Source organism: Heloderma suspectum, chromosome 9 (genome assembly GCF_057233095.1).
Source record: "Heloderma suspectum isolate Gila_16-S chromosome 9, 16-S_ref, whole genome shotgun sequence".
Taxonomy (NCBI): domain Eukaryota; kingdom Metazoa; phylum Chordata; class Lepidosauria; order Squamata; family Helodermatidae; genus Heloderma; species Heloderma suspectum.
Window position 1 is genome coordinate 22,763,771 of NC_139466.1, and position 22,387 is coordinate 22,786,157.

The 22,387-nt window shown below is 40.4% G+C and overlaps 1 protein-coding gene across 11 annotated transcripts in view; it reads left to right on the plus strand.

Annotated features, from left to right (window-relative positions):
* Positions 1-22,387, plus strand: part of DIAPH2 (diaphanous related formin 2) — a 503,126-nt gene that overhangs the window by 304,414 nt on the left and 176,325 nt on the right. For 8 of the 11 annotated variants that reach the window (XM_084813816.1, XM_084813809.1, XM_084813811.1 and 5 more), the window contains one exon: positions 204-369. The exons of the other annotated variants lie outside the window; for them this stretch is intronic. In XM_084813816.1, the coding sequence (XP_084669942.1) occupies positions 204-369 (166 nt within the window). The remainder of the gene's footprint in view (positions 1-203; positions 370-22,387) is intronic. 11 annotated transcript variants of the gene reach the window in all.

Genomic DNA, 22,387 nt, shown 5'->3' on the forward strand with positions numbered 1-22,387 from the left:
ACAAGGATCCCTATCTTCCTGGGAAAGTTTATTCCTCTTGAAGCATGTGGAAATATATAAAGCATGTTTTTTATATAAAGTCTTCAATTAACAAAGGCAATAGTTAAGTAGGAGGAGGATTACTTTTAGGTGATAGACCAGTCTCACTTTTTTTCTGTTGCTTTGCTACTCATTTCATTCAAATGTCCTTAACTCGAAGATTACAGCTTTGCTAAGAGTGCCAGAGAACAGTATGAAAAGTTATCCAACATGCACAACAACATGACCAAGTTATATGAAAATCTGGGAGACTATTTCTCTTTCGATCCCAAAGCTGTGAGTGTTGAGGAATTCTTTGGAGATCTCAGTGCATTCCGGACACTGTTCTTGGTAAGTAGAAATGAACCACTATTCTCCCTTTCCCATATACTTTTTAATATGCTTACTTATATGACAGTTGTGCTGCTTTCCTAGTGCATGCTCTCGCACATTTTGTATCATAGGTAGTACAGGCCATTAATGGAGACAGGTCTCTATGATGGATTTAATATATTCAAGCAGACTGTTTTTTCACCCTACCGTCCAATATTCTAATTTTTCCCTTGAAAAATTGGGTGTTGAATTTACCATAGTGTTTCCGGCGGTGGGGGGTTAAATGTGAAAAACGGGTGGGAAACCTCCAGCCCATGGGGCCTCCCCTCCACCCCCTCACTGCAATTAGGCTTTTAAAAAATCCTCTGGTGTCAATGGATGGTTTTTAAACCCTAATTGCTATACAGGGGGTTGGTGCTGACCCTCACCTCCCTGAGTGCTGTGATCCCCTGTCAAAAAATCTCTGCCCAGCTGCAGTTGGTGCCAGTGGAAGCTTTTTTTAAAAGCCTGATTTGCTGCATGGAAGGACATTTCAGGGAGGAGTGTGCTTGTATGTGTGCGCACACAATTAGTGTGTATATGTCTGTGTGTAAGAATTAATGTGTGTGTTATGTGTGAGAATGCATCTGTAGGTGTATGAAAGAGAGAGTGTGGGATGACCCAACCCAGTTTTTCAAGGGGTCCCATCCTCTGGCATGTGGCCCCTGAAAGGTTCCCCCAAAGGGAATGTAGCCCTCAGATTGAAAAGGTTTCCCACTTCTGCTGTAAAAGCTATATAAAATATGTATTCAGATGCCTGTGATGAGGTGACAGTGATGACCTATTAGTGATATCTTCTCAGGACTGCTTAAACTGTGCATGCCCAGGATGTGCATACTGTGTACTTCTGCACTTAAGCCCCATTTGAAGTCCTAGTAGGATTTATGCATGGATTTGATTGCATCCACACAATTTCTCACATGCACTTCAATTTGCATGTGGTTCTTCCATTTTGGGCTCTTCAACCTATTAAAACGCATGGCAAAGACAACTGGAGCGCTGTGTATATCTCTCAGCATGCACAGGGCTCTGTATCAGGGCACTGGTATTACTTGCAGTAATGGAAGAACTATTGGAATTGGATCCAAAGACCTAATTACAAGTGTGTAAGCACTTCTAGAAGGGATGAAAGGTTCTGATTTCCATCAGTTCTCTCTTCCAGATGCTGCCTTCCATGCTACATCCCACTCTATTTCCAGTGGTGCCTGATCCTCAGATATGGGTTGGGGTGTGGTGTTGTTGCTAGGCAGTAAAGCATGAAGAAGGAGGCAGGAAATCTCCTTCTACAAATAGAACTCCACTTACAATTCTTAGGATCCAACCCATTGTGTGTTTCTCTTGTTTTTTCACATGCATCAGTTCCCCCTCCCTGCCATAGCTGTCTCATATATGTATATAAAATACTTGTAAGAGAGAGTGTCCCCCCTCCTTCTCTTTCACTTTCTCTCTTCTTAAATTGGTTTCTTGCTGATGTCTTTCCCAGTGGCTGCCTGTGGGTTGTAATTAACTGCATCAGGAGGAATGGGTGGAAAAATCACATGGGCCAGAATATGATGCTTACCTTCAGGGAGTATTCAAATTGCCTAGAATTATCATACTGCTCAGCCATATGCCATATAGTTTGTAGTGCATGGATCCATATTGCCAGCAGCAAGCCTTAATCTGTTGGGTAACTATCAGCAGTTTGTGTGTGCCTAGGCTGCAAACAGTTATCTGACTGTAACTTTACTACATGGAGTTTTATTTTATTGTAAATTCTTAACTACAGCAACTTTAAAAACATTTAGTAGGTTAAAACAGAACATCTTTCTAATGCATTTTTACAAATCTGTTGTAGTAATAGGAAAGTACTGCTAACACATTCACATTCATCTACAAAACAAAGTGCCCTTGTTTTCTGTGTCTTCACTTTTATACATAAACATAAAATTAAATTGAAATCAAGTTACAAAAGTTAGAAGTACTTGAAACTACACGATCTGTCTACTTAGCACATCTGTAAAAATGAGGCTTGGCTGTTGGTTAGTAGGTAACATGTACCTACAGTTCAGATTAACTCTTCATACTACCTCGCTATGATGCATTGGTAAATGTTTTTTTTCCATTGTGTTACCACATTAGAAGCATAACTATGTCTGGTCATTGTGGGGCAACTGGGTTGTTATAAAGGAGCATACAGAAATAATTTGCTGTCGGGTAACTCGCATGGCACTCTTTTCTTCATATGTGCACATTGTGACTGTGCTTGTTTATTCTGTTCTTTCTCCATAGAGGTTGGATTACATAGTTACCTGTGGTGAGCTAGTTGAATGAATAATCCAGTTACACTTTACAGCTATATAGAAACTGGATAAATTCTGGCTATGTTGATGTCTTGGGAAGTCAGGGTAGATTTTACAGTATTATACAGGCAAGGCACAAGTCAGAAACAAAATTTAATGCGGAAGTGGCAGATTAATTATGAGTTGAAGTAGATTTATCTCAGTATTGATCGGTGCCTTTTCCTACTTCTCCCAGTGATGTTCCCCATGCCAGTTCCAGATGTCATGTTTCCTTTATAGTACTGTGTGTGTGTGTCTGTGTGTACTTATCTTGTGAAGACTCAAACAATTTGTATTTCAGGGAGGAAATCCCTGAAATTCAGGACATAATTCAATAAGTAGTGTCTACACAGATCTTTTATGATTGGGGGTGAACAAATAATGTGATTCACATAGAAATGATCTGCACATACCCCAGAGCAAAAGTGTCCCCTGCACTTTATACTTTTGCAGTCCACATTGCAAAGGGACTATGTTCTGATTGGTTTACTTAACTCCAGGATATTGGATGGCTTATTGTTCCTGGCTGCTGAATGCAAAATCTCTGAGAGAATATAACCCAAAGCTGTATAGTTCACCTTTAGATAATGTATAAAAATGACATGAAGAAATGGTAAATATGTCGTTTCCTATAACTTAGGAAATCACACTTCAATTGTAGTATTTAGGCATATTCAAAGAACATTAGCTGAATATCACCAGAGGGAAGAGTGGAAAGTGCAAACACAACCACTGTTTCATTTATCCAAGCTTTTTTATTCAATTGATCGTGTACCCACTTCCAGATATATAGCCACATTACCCATACAGGTGGTAGACAAAAAGTATTTCTAAGTTTGGACCCTTCTCAGTTAAGAGTTGAAGTCAGAAATCCATATAGGAACATCCAAAGCAGGTGGTGGCAAAGACTTGGCTTTGTAAGCTTGAACATATTGAGTAGAAAGTCTAGAACGGCCACCTTGTGTAAAACAACCACCACCACCTTGAGAAGATCTGTTGGCTGCAATTAGCAGAATCAGTTACCTGATTTTGTTGTTCAAATCAGGACACTGTATTTTGAACTGAATGCCTAATTGGGCCCATTCCTTTTCTTTCTCTTATTCTATCTCTAAACCTACGGTTACTTTGAAGTCATGTTATCATAGTCCTAGTATAATGCATGTTTTGTGCAGGTTCTCTCCCCCTGCCCCCCCCCCCCGATAGATCTCTGTACGTATAGATATAGACAGTTGTTTTTTATAGATGCATAAAATTATAGATGTATGTAGTCAGTATATTCTATGTTGGCATTTAACAAACTTAATTGCGGTTTTTTTTATGAAGGGTGGGGGAAGTAGCTATACATTATGTCTTGCTATTTCCAGAAAGGTGTTTTTTTTTAATCTTAAGGTCTGGAACAAATGCATATATTTCTAATGGTTACTTCCAATGTAAATGTTAAATATATATCAGAGGGAGAACACATGTTCTGTAACAGTATCTTGGTTTAAATGTTAGCTGTAATGAAATAAGGCTTCAAAAGCTGATAAAACAATGCCTAAAAAGATAGATCAATCTTCAAAAGGATTTTAGAGATACCCAACCATTCCCAGTTTGGCTAAAAATGTGTCGAAAGTTTGACTTGTTTCCCAGTGGCGTATTCTGGGTTTCAGAAGTTATGATGATGTATGGAAGATTTTGTAGGGTTAAAAAAAAATCCAAAACAATCAGTGATTGAAGAAGAAAACTAACTTCTATTCTTCTGATCAAAGCATTGTGAGTGACTTGAAAACAAGAAAAATCCCTTTGCGTCTTACAGTTCCTCCTCACATATGATTTTCCAGCAAAATGTTCCCTATAAATAAGTTATTATCACATTATCAAGAAGCATCAGAAGAAAGGAAGTTATAAAGAAGGCTGTATGGATAGTACAGGCTCTGACCTTTCTCAGTTGCTTTGTGAGCTGCTACAGGTATTGATTATCATCAAAATGGTTTCCTTCCTTCAGGACAGAAATACTTGCTACTCTGGAAAGGGCACTTACTTCTATGAACCTGACTTGTTTATTTTCTTCTGTTTCTTCTTCTTGCTGTTTTATAATCTTGTCTGTGAATTACTTTCTCATATCTCAAATAACCTCTGAATGTATAATTATGTATAAATTGTATATCACCACAGGCTTGGTTGCGTGCTTGAGAAATGACACCTTTTGTCTTTAGAAGGGACATCATTCCATAGATAATGATGCTGTCTGTGTTACTATATATAGTCAAATACATCTGGGTGCCCCCTGCCCAGCATTCTGTATTCATTGTTGTATTAGGATTTCTTCATTTAGATATTTGAATTTCAACTCATTTAACTCCCTAGTCATCTCTCTTTCTCCTATGAAAGAATAACGTTTGAGGTTATAACTTCTCTTTTCCTGAAGATCCTCTCACGCAGTTACTCTTTTCAGGCCTACTTCCCACCCCTATATTAGCACGTTTGTGCATAATGAATGGAGCTTAGTCCCTTGGAACAGTAGAAATTGGATAAAGGATAGACTGCTACAGTTATCGAAGTAATTCTATAGCTGTATGTATTGACACATACGGTGGGGCCGCGGTGGCTTAGTGGTTAAGACTCTGAACTGCAGACCGGAAGGTCGGCAGGACAGCAGTTCGAGACCCGAGTGCCGCGTGATGGAGTGAGCTCCCATCTTCAGTCCCAGCTCCTGCCAACCTAGCAGTTCGAAAGCAAGAAATTGCAAGTAGATAAATAGGTACCGCTTCGGCGGGAAAGGTAACAGTGTTCCGTGCACCTCGGTGTTCAGTCGTGCCGGCCACATGACCACAGAAGCGTCTTCGGACAGCGCTGGCTCTTCGGCTTAGAAATGGAGATGGGTACCACCCCCTAGAGTCGGACACGAGTGGCTGCGGACACCTTTACCTTTACGTATTGACACATTATGAACATCACACACATTATACCATAGCACATGTAAAAATGTAGCCAAAGGTGTGTGTGTGGCGTAGAGGTGGTAGTGGGGGGCTAGGTGGAATGATTTAAAAAATATGTTTAAACATAAATCAGCAGCATGGCTGCAGTCCAACCTGGTAAACCTTCATAGAAAGTCAAATAAGTAAATAATCACATAAAGTAACCCTTCAAACGTACTTAAATAAACCACCTCAAACAATTTTGAAGAGGCAGGATATAAATTGGCTGAATAAGTAAAATGTAGTGAAAACTTAGGGAAGGTAGACATGAAAGGTTAGTGAAATCCTGAATGAGAAACACAGAAAGGGAGATTGCTTGCAATCAGTTAATTAATTAATTAATTACATTTCTATACTGCCCAGTAGCTGAAACTCTTTGGGAGGTTCACAACAATTAAATTGGTATATAATGTAGCGTACACATTTTGAATGAGATTGCTTTGTATGATGAGGTTTTTATCCTAGGAAATGCATGAAGGAAAGATAATAGTGGAATGTTATCCCTGCCTTTTGGTCTAGACTACATGCAAGGTAGGTACTAGAAGGAAATATCCATTCCAGTATTCAGTTCTGCAGGTGGTATGTTGGTGCTCAAGCAAATCTCATTCCAGCAGACCTTCCTTCCCACTCAGTTGTATAGCTTTTGCTGACTACAAATTCCATTTTATGTTTCATTAGGATATGACAAAGAAGTAAAAAAAAAAAAAAATACACCTTCCATCCCAGAGTTAAATGCACAATAAACATTGAAGCTGAAATACTTAGTTTATCATTTGGCAATGCAGACAGATGGTCTTCTGTGAAAGATGTTCAAAAACTAAGCTGCTGTTTTATGTCAACAACAGACATTGATTGTGAGTCAATCAGCATATGGAGGGTTTGCTTTGGGTTACTTTGCAGGATGAAGTTTGGCTGTTTCTGCTACAAATCAGATAGTAAACCATTTATACATTTTAATATCAGAGTCAATTCATTATGATTCTCAATGTTGTAATGCAGTTCTCATAATAGAACTTCATGCCTTGCCAACATCAAAATTTAGGAGTCTAACTGTAGCAATAAAACACATTTTGTTATAAGCTTAGGTTGTGCACCTTCTTTAGTTAATGAAGACAATACTGGTCTGTTGAACTTACTGCGTTCTATTTGTAATTTTCTGTAGAGTTTCACTGTTATTCCTAAAGTCATCTGTCTTCTATAGGGAAGCGTTCTTGTGCTCAGTCTATTTCTGCAGGTCTCATGCCATTGTTCTCCACATAGTCTTGTCCATCTTGTATGCTTTGAATGTGAATGAATTCATCTTGTCCTTTTCTGATAGATGGATGTGTATGCCTGAAGTCACAGGGAAAAACCATAATGCCATATAGGAACATAGCTAATGTAATGGTTGCTCTGAGCACCCATGCCTGACAGAGAAGCGTAAAGATATTTATAAACTTAGGACTGTCCCAACATAGGGACACCATCCACTCTAAGCTGCTTTATACCAGGTCGGAATATTTGCCTGACAAGCCCAGTACTGTCTATTTTGACTAGCAGTGGGTTGCCTAAAGTGCTAGGCAGGGGTCCGCTCCCAGCCCTGCTTTATGATCCTCTTAACTGAAGATGACAGGGACTGAACATGGACTTCTTGCACACAAAACATGTGTTCTATTTTTTTTTTAATTCCAACTAACTGTCAAACGAACAAAAACCGTATTGAATTTAAATCTAGTTATTGACAGAAGGTAGTACATTTAATATCCCCCCTTTACTTTACAGACAAAACTTTAGGTGGAATCCATTAACTACTTGGAGGTTTTCTTTATGGTTCTTTATAAGAACAATTTGTGTTTAATCTCTTTTCCATATGTCCTTGATTTGTATATAGAATAAAATCATGCTATATTTTATAAAAATCAGTTATTTTGCCTTTCCTTTCAGTTAATTGCGTTTGGTATGTCAGTTTTTTTCTGCCATGGATATTTGCCACAGCACCATGTACCAAGGCTCCAATATTAGAAGTTCTGCAGTTTTCCATCTTTTAACTATTACCCACTAAGCTGTATGCAAAGCATGTGTTCTGCTAATGAGCTATGATCCCTCCCTGGTGAAAGATACAAAGGACAATCCATGGAGGTGTGGATTGCAGTCTTCATCTTTCCCTATTCCATTTATTTATTTTATTTATATCCCGCCTTTTTTCCTCTTGCAAGGAACCCAAGGCGGCTTACATTATCCTCCATGCCTGAAAGACACCTCTATTTTAAAGAAAATACCAACCACACATTTCCATCAGATACTGCTGAAAGCACCAGTCGTTCCTTTTACTGATCTGTGACAGAGGTGGTCAGCATAATCATCAACATGCCAAAAAAACATAACACAGGTGATGGCAAAGATAATATTTACGTTTTGAATTTCCGCTTGAGATTTTAAAAAAATCTTTTAATAATACTCAAACTATGGGTTTTGCAAGTTGCTAATGTACTGGTATTCTGCAATTTAAGGCAACCACTATTATTCTCTAAGAGCCCTAGAGGTCCTATGTGTACAGTTAAAGAAGGATGATGTTGATAGTCAATCTTGGGAGTTACTAGCTATCTAAAATTCTACAGTCAATACTGCTGCAATTTCACATGTGTTTAGCACTAGTAGTGTAGGAGGTGTTATGTCTAATGTAGAATTGAGATGACTCCCTCCAGGAGGGGTTATAGGTCACCTTAGACAGAATAGACAGATGAGGAAGAGAGGACAGGACAGGTGGCTTTCAAACTGTTGTCCTGGCAATTCTGATGTTCCTTAGAAGCTTATCAGGAATTCACTAAGGTTATCAGTAACTGCAAACAAGTCAAGAAGGGCAGCTTGATCCTCCTCTACAATATCCAGCCATTGTAGGATTGTACATGGGAATTCTAGGCCATATACTCAGAAAATACAAGATAATGGTGCCAGCTCATATGAGCTAGTATGTGCCCTTATAGCATGTTCCAGAATCCTCCACAATGCACAAGAGTTCCATGCCAGACACACAGCAGTTCTTTGTCAGATAAGTTGGTGTTAAAGAGCTTCCCTGTAGTGGAAAGCGTGAAGTATCTGTTCTACATGGTAGTGAGGATGTGGTAGGTACAAATCAGGTGGCAGTAGAAGATTAGACAAAGTAAGTTTAGGGAAATGCTTTGTCTTGAGGAGGCACCAGGAGGAAGACAGAAGAGTTTGATGAATTGAGAAGGGGATGCTGTTGCATTTGGTGCATAGAACATTGCAAATGAGCCAGTGTTAAGAGAAAGTGTACAGAAGGCAATGAGAAGAGGTACAGGTTAAAGACCGCAATATACTCAGGGGTACCAAGACCTTTTTAAAATATGAAGACCTCTAATATTTAAGGCAAAGCAGTCTAACACAGCTGTTCACCCATTAAGCCAAGGATAGGGAACCTCCAGCCCATGGAGGTTCCACACCTGGCCTGCAGAGGTTTGGGCTCGGCTTGCAGAGGTTTGGGATCTGCCTCCTCCTCTGCCCAAGCCCCACTAGTCTTGGAGGCTAGTACAGGCATGGGGAAAAGATGTGGAAAGGAATCTCCTTTTTACATCTGATCTGTGATTGTCCCCAATGAGAGGGCAAGCAGTGCAAAGGGGAATCTCTTTGTTATCTGATCACAGATTGGAAATAACTAGGATTCTGGCTGAGTGCACACAGCTTGTCCCTCACCTGCCCCAGCAAACAAGGCTGGCAATGCACTCAGATGGCAGTTTCAGGAGTCGGCTTAGTCCCAACCATGGGGCTCAGCCACCCCCTGTCTGAGTGCATTCTGCTTGTCCCTCACCTTCCCCAAGTGGGGAAAGCGAGGGCCAAGCAAAGCTGACTCCCCAGCCAGAGACCTAATGACATTGGGATGGATGCCCCTGATGTCATGCATGGAGCCCCGCTCTCTGACGTAATCTGGGCTGTGGCAGGTCTGGGGGAGCAAACCTCCCCTCAGAACCAATATGATTCCCCACTGCTGCATTAAACTGTGCTTCTGTGTTTATGCCTTGGCTATTATTATTATTTCCCCTTCATGGATCACTGTCTTGTTGTGGCGAAGGGGCTTGCGTAACTCAGTGAAGCCATAAGCTATGCCGTGCAGGGCCACCCAAGATGGACAGGTCATGGCAGAGAGTTCTGACAAAATGTGGTCCACTGGAGAAGGAAATGGCAAACCACTCCAGTATTCTTGCCGAGAAAACCCCATGGAACGTATCACAAGGCTAAAAGAGATGATGCCGGAAGATGAGCCCCTCAGGTCGGAAGGTGTCCAATATGCTACTGGGGAAGAGCAGAGGGTATTTCCAAGTAGTGCCAGAAAGAGTGAAGCGGCTGGGCCAAACCCAAAAGGACACTCAGCTGTGGATGTGTCTGGTGGTGAAAAGAAAATCCGATGCTGTAAAGAACAATATTGTTTAGGAACCTGGAATGTCAGATCAATGAATCAAGGTAAGCTGGAGGTGGTCAAACATGAGATGGCAAGATTGAACATCGACATCTTGGGAATCAGCGAACTCAAATGGACAGGCATGGGCAAATTTAATTCAGGTGACCATCATATCTACTATTCTGGGCAAGAATCCCTTAGAAGAAATGGAGTAGCACTCATAGTCAACAAAAGGGTGGGAAAAGCAGTACTGGGGTACAATCTTAAAAATGATAGAATGATCTCAGTACGAATCCAAGGCAAACCATTCAACATCACAGTAATTCAAGTCTATGCCCCAACCACTGAGGCCGAAGAAGCTGAGGTTGATCGGTTCTATGAAGACCTACAACACCTTCTAGAACTAACACCAAAAAAAGATGTCCTCTTCATCATAGGGGATTGGAATGCTAAAGTAGGAAGTCAAGAAATCACCGGGATAACAGGCAGGCATGGCCTTGGTGTACAAAATGAAGCAGGGCAAAAGCTAATAGAGTTTTGCCAAGAGAACATGCTGATCATAGCAAACACTCTTTTCCAACAGCACAAGAGGCGACTCTACACATGGACGTCACCAGATGGTCAATATCGAAATCAGATTGATTATGTCCTTTGCAGCCAAAGATGGAGAAGCTCCATACAGTCAGTAAAAACAAGACCTGGAGCTGACTGTGGCTCAGATCATGAGCTGCTTCTTGCAAAATTTTGGCTGAAATTGAAGAACATCGGGAAAACCACTAAACCGTTCAGGTATAACCTAAATCATATCCCTGATGAATATACAGTGGAGGTGAGGAATAGATTTCAGGGATTAGACCTGATAGACAGAGTGCCTGAGGAACTATGGACGGAGGTCCGTAACATTGTTCAGGAGGCAGCAACTCAATCCATCCCAAAGAAAAAGAAATGCAAGAAAGCAAAGTGGCTGTCTGATGAGGCTTTACAAGTAGCTCATGAAAGAAGGGAAGCGAAAAGCAAGGGAGAAAGGGGAAGATATACCCAACTGAATGCAGAGTTCCAGAGAATAGCAAGGAGAGACAAGAAGGCCTTCTTAAATGAACAATGCAAAGAAATCGAGGAAAACAACAGAATGGGAAAGACTCGAGATCTCTTCAAGAAAATTGGAGATCTCAAGGGAACGTTTGGTGCAAAGACGGGCATGATAAAGGACAAAGAAGGCAGGGACCTAACAGAAGCAGATGAGATTAAGAAGAGGTGGCAAGAATACACAGAAGAACTATACAGGAAAGATCTGAATGTCCCTGATAGCCATGATAGTGCGATCACTGAACTTGAGCCGGACATCCTAGAGAGTGAAGTCAAGTGGGCCTTAGGAAGCATTAGTAACAACAAAGCTAGCGGAGATGACAGTATTCCAGCCGAGCTATTTAAAATACTAAAAGATGATGCTGTTAAAGTGCTGCATTCAATATGCCAACAAATCTGGAACACTCAACAGTGGCCACAAGACTGGAAAAGGTCAGTTTACATTCCAATTCCAAAGAAGGGCAATGCCAAAGAGTGTTCAAACTACCGCACAATTGCGCTCACTTCACATGCCAGCAAGGTGATGCTCAAAATCCTACAAGCTAGGCTTCAGCAGTATGCGAACCGAGAACTACCGGAAGTACAAGCTGGGTTTAGAAGAGGCAGAGGAACTAGAGGCAGAGGAACAAATCGCCAACATTCGCTGCATCATGGAGAAAGCAAGAGAATTCCAGAAAAACGTCTATTTCTGCTTCATTGACTATGCTAAAGCCTTTGATTGTGTGGATCACAACAAACTGTGGCAAATTCTGAAAGTGATGGGAGTACCAGACCACCTTACCTGTCTCCTGAGAAACCTGTACGAGGGTCAAGAAGCAACAGTAAGAACCAGACATGGAACAACCGATTGGTTCCAAATTGGGAAAGGAGTACGACAAGGCTGCATATTGTCACCCTGCTTATTTAACTTATATGCAGAGTACATCATGAGAAATGCCGGGTTGGATGAATCAGAGGTCAGAATTAAGATTGCTGGGAGAATTATGAACAACCTCTGATATGCAGACGATACCACCCTAATGGCAGAAATCGAAGAGGATCTCAAGAGGCTCTTGTTGAGGGTGAAAGAGGAGAGTGCAAAAGCTGGTTTGAAACTCAACATTAAAAAAACTAAGATCATGGCATCTGGCCTCATTACTTCCTGGCATATAGAAGGGGAAGAAATGGAAGCAGTGACAGATTTTACTTTCTTGGGCTCCAAGATCACCGCAGACGGTGACTGTAGCCATGAAATTAAAAGACGCTTGCTCCTTGGGAGGAAAGCTATGGCCAACCTAGACAGCATAGTAAGAAGCAGAGACATCACCTTGCCGACAAAGGTCCGTCTAATCAAAGCTATGGTTTTCCCAGTAGTAATGTATGGCTGTGAGAGCTGGACTATAAGGAAGGCTGAGCGCCAAAGAACTGATGCTTTCGAACTGTGGTGCTGGAGAAGACTCTTACGAGTGCCCTGGACTGCAAGGAGGTCAAATCAGTCCATCCTAAAGGAAATCAACCCTGAGTGCTCATTGGAAGGACAGATAATGAAGCTGAAGCTCCAATATTTTGGCCACCTAATGCGAAGAGAAAACTCCCTGGAAAAGACCCTGATGCTGGGAAGGACTGAAGGCAAAAGGAGAAGGGGACGGCAGAGGATGAGATGGCTAGATAGCATCACGGATGCAATGAATATGAACTTGAGCATGCTCCGGGAGAGAGCGCAGGACAGGAAGGCCTGGCGTGCTATGGTCCATGGGGTCACGAAGAGTCCGACACGACTGAATGACTGAACAACAACAACAATTATTATTATTTATCGTATGGCACATTTACATCGCATTACAATAAAAACATAGAGCATAATAAATATGAAATGTAAAATATAAAATATAGACAGGAATATTACAAACATATGTCTCTGTTACAGATATAGTTTTTTACTTCAGTTGTCACAGCAGAGTCTCCATTGCAGGCTTGGTTTTGACACTTTGTCACTATATGTTGGATAGTTTGTTTTTCAGCCCCACAGTCACAATGTGATAATGTTGTTTTGCCTCATTTATAAAGGGCATATGCACATCTACCATGACCCATGTGAATTTGGTTCAAGGTTGTCCATATTGCACGGAGCTGGTCAAATCCAGGTGGTTTTTCCAAGATGCAGGGCAAGCTTCGGCATTGTGGGGGCAGTTTCCTAGCCAATGTTGTTTCCACGTGTTGTGGATATTGAAATCATCTTCTAGAAGAGCTTTAGCAGTAGAAATGTCTGGATGTCTCAATCTTAACCTGTTTCGCTCCAAGTAGGTTACGTCATTTAATATTGGTAGCTGGAGAATGTCAGTAATCTTCCGGTATTCTTGAAGAAGGGAGCTCTTTTGTCTTGCATCCAGAGGTGGTATATGTCGCAAAACAGGCAGCCAGTATGTGGGAGTAGATCGTATCATCCCACTAACAATATGCATTGACTCATGCAGTTGTGTATTGATCTTTCTCGAGTGCAGACTATTAAGCCACACTGGGGCACAGTACTCTGCTGCTGAGTAAACCAGACTGAGTGCGGTTGTTCTCAGCGTATCCGCTGTTGAGCCCCAGCTAGTGCCGCATAGTTTGTGTAGAATGTTATTTCTACTTCTCAGTTTGGAAGCAGTCTTCATCAAGTGTTGTTTATAGGAAAGTGTCCTATCCATTGTGACTCCAAGATATTTGGGATGCATGTTGTGATTGAGCCGGTTTCCCTTAAATTGAACGTTGAGCTCTCTGCCTGCTGATCTCTTACAAAGGTGGAAGCATGTTACTTCTGTCTTTGTTGGATTGGGCTGTAACCTCCACTTACAGAAATATTTATCCAGTATGTCTAGGTCAGAAGAGAGGACATCTTCAGTTGTCTCAAAGGATTTATGTTGTGTGGCTTTAGCCCAATCATCCATGTAGCCAAACTTCGACTTTGTGTGTGGTATGTCAGCTATGTATAGATTGAAAAGGAGAGGTGCAAGAACCGAACCTTGTGGTAGTCTGTTGTTTAAAATTTTAGGGACGCTAGTATCCTCTCCTATAGTCACAGAGAAAGTTCTTCCAGCAAGCCTAAGTCAGGTAGTTTTTCAGCATGAGGTTACTTGTATTAATTTATAAAGTAGTCCATGTCTCCACACTGTATCATATGCTGCACTTAAATCTATAAAAGCAACTGATGTTTTTTGCTTCGCCTGATATCCTGCTTCTATATAGGTTGTTAGTGAAAGCACTTGGTCAGCGCAGCTTCGTGCGGGGTGAAATCCAGCTTGTTCCACTGGAATTATCTGGAGTATCTTCTGGCTGATTCCTTGGCTATGCACTACTGTGATTCCATCTAGCCATTTCCTTTTTTCTTTCCTGCTTGTGACTCTTGCAAGGTGAAATTTTTTTCAGATTGGACTATTAACTACTGTCCAACTCTTCTAGTGACATTTGGACCATATTTCTTTATTTATAAATGAATGAATATTGATGATCCTCCATCTAACTAAAATGGTCAATATGAAACAAGTGTTCAATGCATCTGTAAAACTCATTTAATGTTAAACTATTCCTGGTCAACAATAGGGATGTATGAGAATTTCATTTTTACTTGCAAAAGATGCAAGCATACCCCGTTCAAAGTTTTGAATGCGAGTACGAGCATGTGTCTGCCGAAAATAATCACAAATCACTGAACACATGTTCACATTCATCTCATCCCAAATTCCCAGTTCAATTTGTACAGATTTTCTAATTTGAGCAAATTTCCGCAGTAGACCAAATCAGACCCACTTTATTCTGCAGAGGAAATTTGTGCAAATTTGGGGAGATTTGCACAAATATCCCATTCAACCTCTGCTCAATTTGCGCAACCTCTGCTCCATTTGTGCAAAGTGAACAGCAAACACGAACGGGAATCGGGCACAAGACGAGCAGTGAGATGATGTTCAGAGGGTCCTAGTGATCTTCAACATCATTAGTTTTCCCATCCCTAGTCAATAAACATTATTTGCTTAATTATCAAATGTTAGGAGTCTCTGGAAAATGACATGATCTGAAGGTTTTCGTACTAAGGTTGGTAGGTGACTATGATAAAAATAGAATGATTAAGAATGAGAGGCACATTTCAACAAAAATTCCTACTGGAAGATATCAAGTCTGAAGCATTACCTTTATCATTGGAAAACACCACAGAGCTCACAATCCAATGTATTTTTAAACTTCCCAAATCCCTTGTTAGTGAGGCTTGTCTAAGTTGTCAAAGTTAGTGTTACAAATCCTCCAGTGGCAGTTATCAAAAGAAGGATTTGGGGGGGGGGGAGGCAAGAAGCATCTCTTAAAACAAATGTAGTTAAAATCTGAGAGATGGGTGGGGCTAGAGCACAGTATGAGCCTCCTATTAGCCTAGTAGAAAAGTGAGGATTTTTTTTTTATTACAGCAATGAAAATCTCCCTTGCATATCATCTCTAATCGCTAATAAAAGCAGTGGCATTTGGCAGGGGCAATGTCCCTCGTGGTTTTTAATGGTTACTGCCTGGAGGCCAAGAGACCAATGGTTTGCAGTTGTGGCTTTGTGTGAAGGAAATCTGTTCACTGATTAAAATGACTTGTTGTCATGCTTTCAGTGATAAATGTCCAGAATGACTGGGGACAATGAAGTGCCAATGCAATAATGTCTCCTGCATGGTTTCATTGAAAATAGAGACTGAATAAGAACACAGTTTGTACAATTGTCATGCATTTCAGTGGGGCTTGCACAGAATTTTCTAATGGTTGTATCCCAAATTGGTGTGAATTATTATTATTAGTTTCACATTCATTTTTATGTGGCAGAATCACCATAAAGTGATGTCCACTCAGTCATTTTAGTGGTAAATCTTTTCTCTAAATAAACCCAGTTTGGTGAAAACATGTATTGGGGAAAACGTGTATTCTCCTAGTTTTAAGAAATTTGGTTTGGGATCCATTCTTTCAAAAGTAGATAATCACATAAGCATTATATATGCTGCAAACACTTCTTATGAATAGAATTGATGTTCTGGTTAGTCACTGATTCTTAACATCTGTTAATTAATTTGTTGCATCAGTATTTCCCTTTCTCTTCTGTTTTCTCTCAGATCTCCTTAGCATTCATTACAGTGAAGTCACTTTGTGATTAGAGTATTACTTGTCTTTTCTACTTTATGTTGTCAGTGTCTCCAATCTGTATGGTGGATATATTTTTATAAATAATTCCAGCAGCAACTGACGGGACTTTCAAAGGCAACTGCACAACACTGGAGAAAAATTATCATGTGTTCTTTGCGAACTGTTTGAAGCTGGAGGTCTTTCTAGAAGTGAGATAATACACAAGTAACTAACTTTGAAGAATCTGCAATGAAGCCACCAAACAGCATGGTAGCCATTACATTTGATCATTACTTGTCTCTGGGCTAGGTTTTAAAAATAATCTTAAATATGGAATCCTAATTCTTTCATCTTCCAACCTGTTGACCTGGCATGATGCCAGCATCTGTGCTGTCTTGGAAAGAAAGTGTTGTTTTTCTTTCTTTTAAATAAATAATGCTAAGTAACAGCAAACTAAACTACCTCAAAGTTGCAATTTCTTCAGAATCTTTGAACGACTTAAATGTTTGCATAGTTTTCCCTCTTCAAATTTGTCTCAAATGGAAAGTGAAGATACCTATTATTTTTGTAAGAGCCCAGGTGCTCATCCTAATTCTCCACTCTGAACCACTTATGGGCTGACTATATACATTTAACAGATAATACAGTTTTGTGTTGAAATAATGTTGAATTCATAGCATTTAAGGATAGGCAGCTTCCATATTGTGTTTGGGTGTCTTTCATTTAATCATCTGAGCTGTTTTTAGTTCTTTTGACTTTTTGGAAGAAAAAAAACCATGCGAAGTCTGAACAGGCTTGTGTGTGTTTTTTTAAGTCCATATTTAGCTCATTAAGACCTCTGCTTAATTGCTTTGCCATATTGCTGCTGCCTTAGCAGTTATCTGCCAGTTAGTGAAGCTCATTTCCCTACTGAATTTATCACAATAGCTTGGCTTGCCAGGAATCAGAATCCTTTATGGCATCTTTCAGAAGTTCCATGTCAAACTTGATGCTTCTGCACAAGCCTCAAGACTGAGTGTAAACAGGATTTGTCTCTGTTTTTACACCCACCTACTGGGAAGTACATCGTTTGCTTGCTGCTTTGGATACCACTTTGAGTTTTTGTTTGTTTGTTTTACTTGCCATTGAAACAAGAAATGATTTGAATATGTAATTCAGTCCAAGGAGGTAAAGGTGTATTTCGCTGCATAAGGAGAGATTTTTTAAAACAATCTTCTACCAGAACTAGGTGAAGAACTGCCTAGAAACTGTGAACTCTGGCCCTCCATATGTTGTACATTAACTTCCTATTAATCAAGAGTTAATTGTAGTAATGAGCCATGACAGGAAATACATTTTTCCTCATCTTAAAACTTCAGAAGCTGCCCCCAGCACAGTTGTTAGGCAAATTTAATGGAAAGCTTTTGAGACCACAGCCAGTCTTCATTTAGCAGTGAATGACTGCTTTGTAACCAACTGCATCTTTAATATCCAAGGAGATTTCCAGATTAGTCAGTTTCTTTCTTCTTTCTAATAGTTTATCTCAGAGATTCTCTTAACAAACCTGAAAAAATGTATAGTATGCAGTAAACTCATTAGTGCTTTTTTTTTTTTTAATCTTCTTAGGGATGCTAAGCAGCAAAGCCAACTCTTCTGAATGTGAGATAGCTACTTATGTGAATCCTAGTAGAAATAAGGAGGAGCATGGAAACTTGCTTCTAACTCCAGCCAGCTACTGCTGTACAAGATAATGTATATCTCAAGGAACTAATTTCCCAAACAAAAGAGTCAGTTCTTTCTTCGGCCAAACTCAAACCAGCTGTCAGCTAATTTTTACACAAAGAACTAAAGCTTATTTCAGTTTTGTTTCAGCCTCTGTCGTTATCTTATTTATTTTTTTCATTAAGGAAATACCTTTATTTGATATAATGAGCAGATAAAATTCTGATACCATGTCAGAATGCTGTCTTTTTGGGGCATCAAATGCCCCCCCCCCAAACACACACACACTACTTTGTAGTGTTTTTAATCCCTTCTCACCCTTACCCAATTACATATAATTGTTTTCTTAAATGAGTTGGTGTTGTAGCCTCAGCAACCTTGTCTACTTAAGCCGTTCTGTTTGTTCATTATTATTCCCCCCCCCCGCGCGCATGAAAAGGGTTCCTTGCATCTCTCTAAACGTGTTGTTTTTCTTTTTCTTTTTCATTTAAACCCTTTTCTCCTAGCATCCTGGCTAGAAAATGGAAATTTATCAGGAGACTTCATCTACTTTAATAATCTCTTTTTAATGTAATCCCACAGAAGACAACTGCTACATCAAACATGCTCATTTGGCCTATGTCATGCATCTCCCATTTCCCTTTCTATAATGTAATCCATGATTTCACGTGTTTCTTTAAAAGTTATTTCTTTACAAAGGAAAATGTTCTTGCTATAGGATAATTATATTCACACACACACATGCACAGACCTTTAAAATGAAGAGGGGAAGATTTACACTGTAGAGAACAGAAACTTTCATGAGATACTATGCAATTTTAGGCCAAGCTTGATATTACAGTAAATGCTGCTGCGAAAATGGATCCTGTTAAGTGTTACTCACCACACCCCATCCTCTGTAAAATTTAGTGAGTGGAAAGGCACATTTGGATCAAAGCCATAGTCCGAACCTAATATATTCCATACTGCAACAACATATCATTCTCTGCTCTTCCTATTATTTTCTAGGCATGTCAAAGTTTAATTTTGTCCTATAAGGCTCTAGGAGAGCAATCCTATGGGGACAGATGGTCACCTCCAAACCTGGAGACGACCGCCTATCCACTGCAGGGTGGGAGGAGTGGTGAGGAGCACATCTCCTCCATGCTCCCGCTGCCCTGATTTCACGGCTAGAGAGTCGATTTCAGCTGTCTAGCTGCGGGACTTCGGAATGTGGGGTGCAGAGGCTGGATGACACATCGGAAGTGTCGTACCAGCACGTCCAACCTCCCCAGCCTGCCCCCAGGAATGCCCCATTTCCCCCACTCCCTGCTGCTCTTCCGAACGCAGAGAGTGGAGCCGATCTGCGCTGCCTACACGGCGGTGCGGGAGGGGGTGCAAATCGGTTCTCTGAGAACCGACCTCAGAGCATGGGCTCCGAGGTCGGTTCCTGGGAACTGACCAGTCCTATGGCCACCTAGCCATAGGATTTGGCCCTAATTGACTTTGCTACCTTCTGTGTCTAGGGAGTCATCTCTTCTTCCTCCTCTATTTTAGAAGTAAGAAAGTGCTCTCAGTGATACCAGTTCAGACAGAACAATTTAAAAAAAGAGGTGACCTCTTTGATTTCCACATGTTGGTGGAACTTTCTTCCTCTTGAATGTTTTGTCAAGCATCTTGGTTGGTCCCAGAAAGGGGATATAGAGTTACAATAAATAAATAGGATTCACATCGGCATGTATGATACATCCTGGCTTGGTGATGAAATTATAAACTGCCTGTGATGAAAAGTATGGGTCTTAGAAAAGCCTTATCTGTTGTGTTTGATTTGTAATAAGTTTATTCATACATGCAGCACATGTTACTGCAGTCCTCAGTATAACGTACTCATCTGCATGAACTCACCCTAATATATTACTCAAGAGGTCTCTGTTATCTGTTCCCAAGCTTTGTTTTCTGCCACTATATAAAAAGACTTAGGAAACATTGAAGGTAGTTAGAACAACTTTTGTGGGGTTGTGCCCCTGCAACATCTAGAAGAGAACAAAATTTCCCCTCATGTCAGTGGGATCTGTGATAACTGGCTGCATTCACATACACTCTAGTTTTGTGCTACATGAATGAATCTTCAGATATAAAATTTACTATAGTTTAATGAATGAACCTTGGGCTCATTACCCTCTTCCCCTCTCCTCTTCCGGCGTCAGAAGCTTTTGCTTTTGCTTTCCAGATAACCATAGTTTGTTCTTATGCCTAGGCCTTGCCAAACCATAGTTTGTTTGTGTTGTCTAAACAAGCTGATTTCAAACAGACACTACTGTTAACACAAACAACAATTCTTAATTTGTACATAAAGGCAAAGTTATCAGTAGCATCACATGGTGGATCTCCTTATGGACTGTACCTTTTTAGATTGCAGGGTGAGTGAATTTGCTCATTCATATAGAAGGTGACTTTGCTCATTCATATATAAGAAATCCTTGCCCTTTTAGAACTAGCATCTCAGAACAAACCTAAGTTAAAACTCCTCCATGAGGGATTCTGAACAGCATCTGATTTTGAAACTTCCATATTAGCAGTATTTCCCAAAGATAATAGAAGAATGCTATCTAATTTAGGGTGCTCGGAGGGGGGGGGGTCTGGAAAAAGATCAGGAGTTGAAGTCATTTACTATGCATTTAATTTCAGTCAGTAGAAAATATAACCTTGTTTCGGAGAAAGCACTTAGTATCACCAAGTTATACCATTTAAAATCACTCAAAAGCCATGTGGAACAAAAAAGTTTTTTAATGGTCTCACTAAAACTTAACAAAGAAGGGGTGAGTCTAATCTCCTTAGGAAGAGAGTTTCACAATTGGGGTACTACCATAGATAAGGCCCTGTCCCATGTTCCCATGAACCTAGGTTTTCTTCGTGGTGGGACATGGGCCTCCAAAGCAGACATTAATCTACCCTGGCACAAACCATTTAGAACCAGTATGTGAATTATGCCCAGAAATACATTTGCAGCTATTGCAGTTGGTACAAGATTGATACAATAGGTGTGCACCAAAAAGCAATCTGGAAGACATATTTTGCACTAGTTGCAGTTTCTGAACAGTCTTAATGGACAGTTACATGGATCACTATGGCCAGATCTGCCATCACCAGGAAGTGGTACAACTGGTGCACCGGCCAAATATCCTTGCCACAGTAGCCACCTGATCCTCCAGGAGCAATGTCAGGTCCAGAAGTACTTCTGTGAATGCAATCCTTCAGAGACAGTGCAACCCCATCCAGAACAAGCTTGTACCCCCAATATTGGATTCTTGGTGGCTTTAAAAGAAGTTTAGTGACCAACAAAACATCCATGTTAAGATTGTTTAGATGTGGGATGAGGTTCAGTCATTCACTGCATCAAGAGAATGGTCCGGGATTTCAACAGCATCTTTGGCATCACTTGAAAAAGAAAGATAGAAGTGTGTCTTACCAATGTTCAGTATTAATTATGTATGAAATATATTGAAGAAGTGAAATGTATTTAATTAATTAAAATCTTTCTTGGCTTCCTTCAGAGCAAGAGCCCTCCCAAGGCAGCATACAATAATAAAACTCATAATAAAAACAGATGCAGTAATAAAAACAAGAAAAACAGTAAAAATGCAATAAAAAAGAGCAACAGAGCAAACATTCTAAAAACAAACAAACAACAACATAAAATAAAACTTACAACAGACTAGTGCAACTACAACCCAATCTGATAACACATAATCAGGGGAAGGCCAGAGTAAAGAAGTAAATTTTCAGGGCCTTTTAGAAAGGCCTTCTGTCATGTGGACACCTGCCTAAACTGCTCTCACAGGTGAGCAAATGAGAAGGGCCCCTCTTGCTGATCTTAAAGTGTGGGCAGGCTGATATGGTTGAACTTTTCTGATGACTATGCTTAAAGTCTGATGTACGCTCCTCTCATCTCTAACATCCTGCTAAATGCTGTACATGTGTTTGTAGCTTTCACCTTGTTTGTCAGTAATTTGGAGTAGCCAATGTTGTTGATATGGAATGAATTGTTTGTTATAATTTGTTTACTGAGTTTTCAGTAATGCTGAAAGAGGTGATTTGAAGCAATAAGTGTTTTGTGGAGGAAGCAACAAAATCGGCTTAAAAGATTTGGGAATAAGAAGCCAAAATAGGAGATTGTGGGACTCTTTGCATGACATGACAGCCAACCATGGGTTATTTAACCAACGGTGAGACTGTGGTGCATGTGGGGTGCATGCAGCTGCCATTTTGCATATCCAACCCCCACTTGGAGGTGTTGTGTCATGTGAAGCAACCCTTGCATAACCCTAAACAGACCACAGTTGGTTAACCCTCGCATAACCCATGCTCTCTGGGTTTGTACGACATGACAACACCTGAGTGGGGGTTGGATATGCAAAGTGGCGCCCATGGGCATTTCAGCTCATTGTGGGTTAAA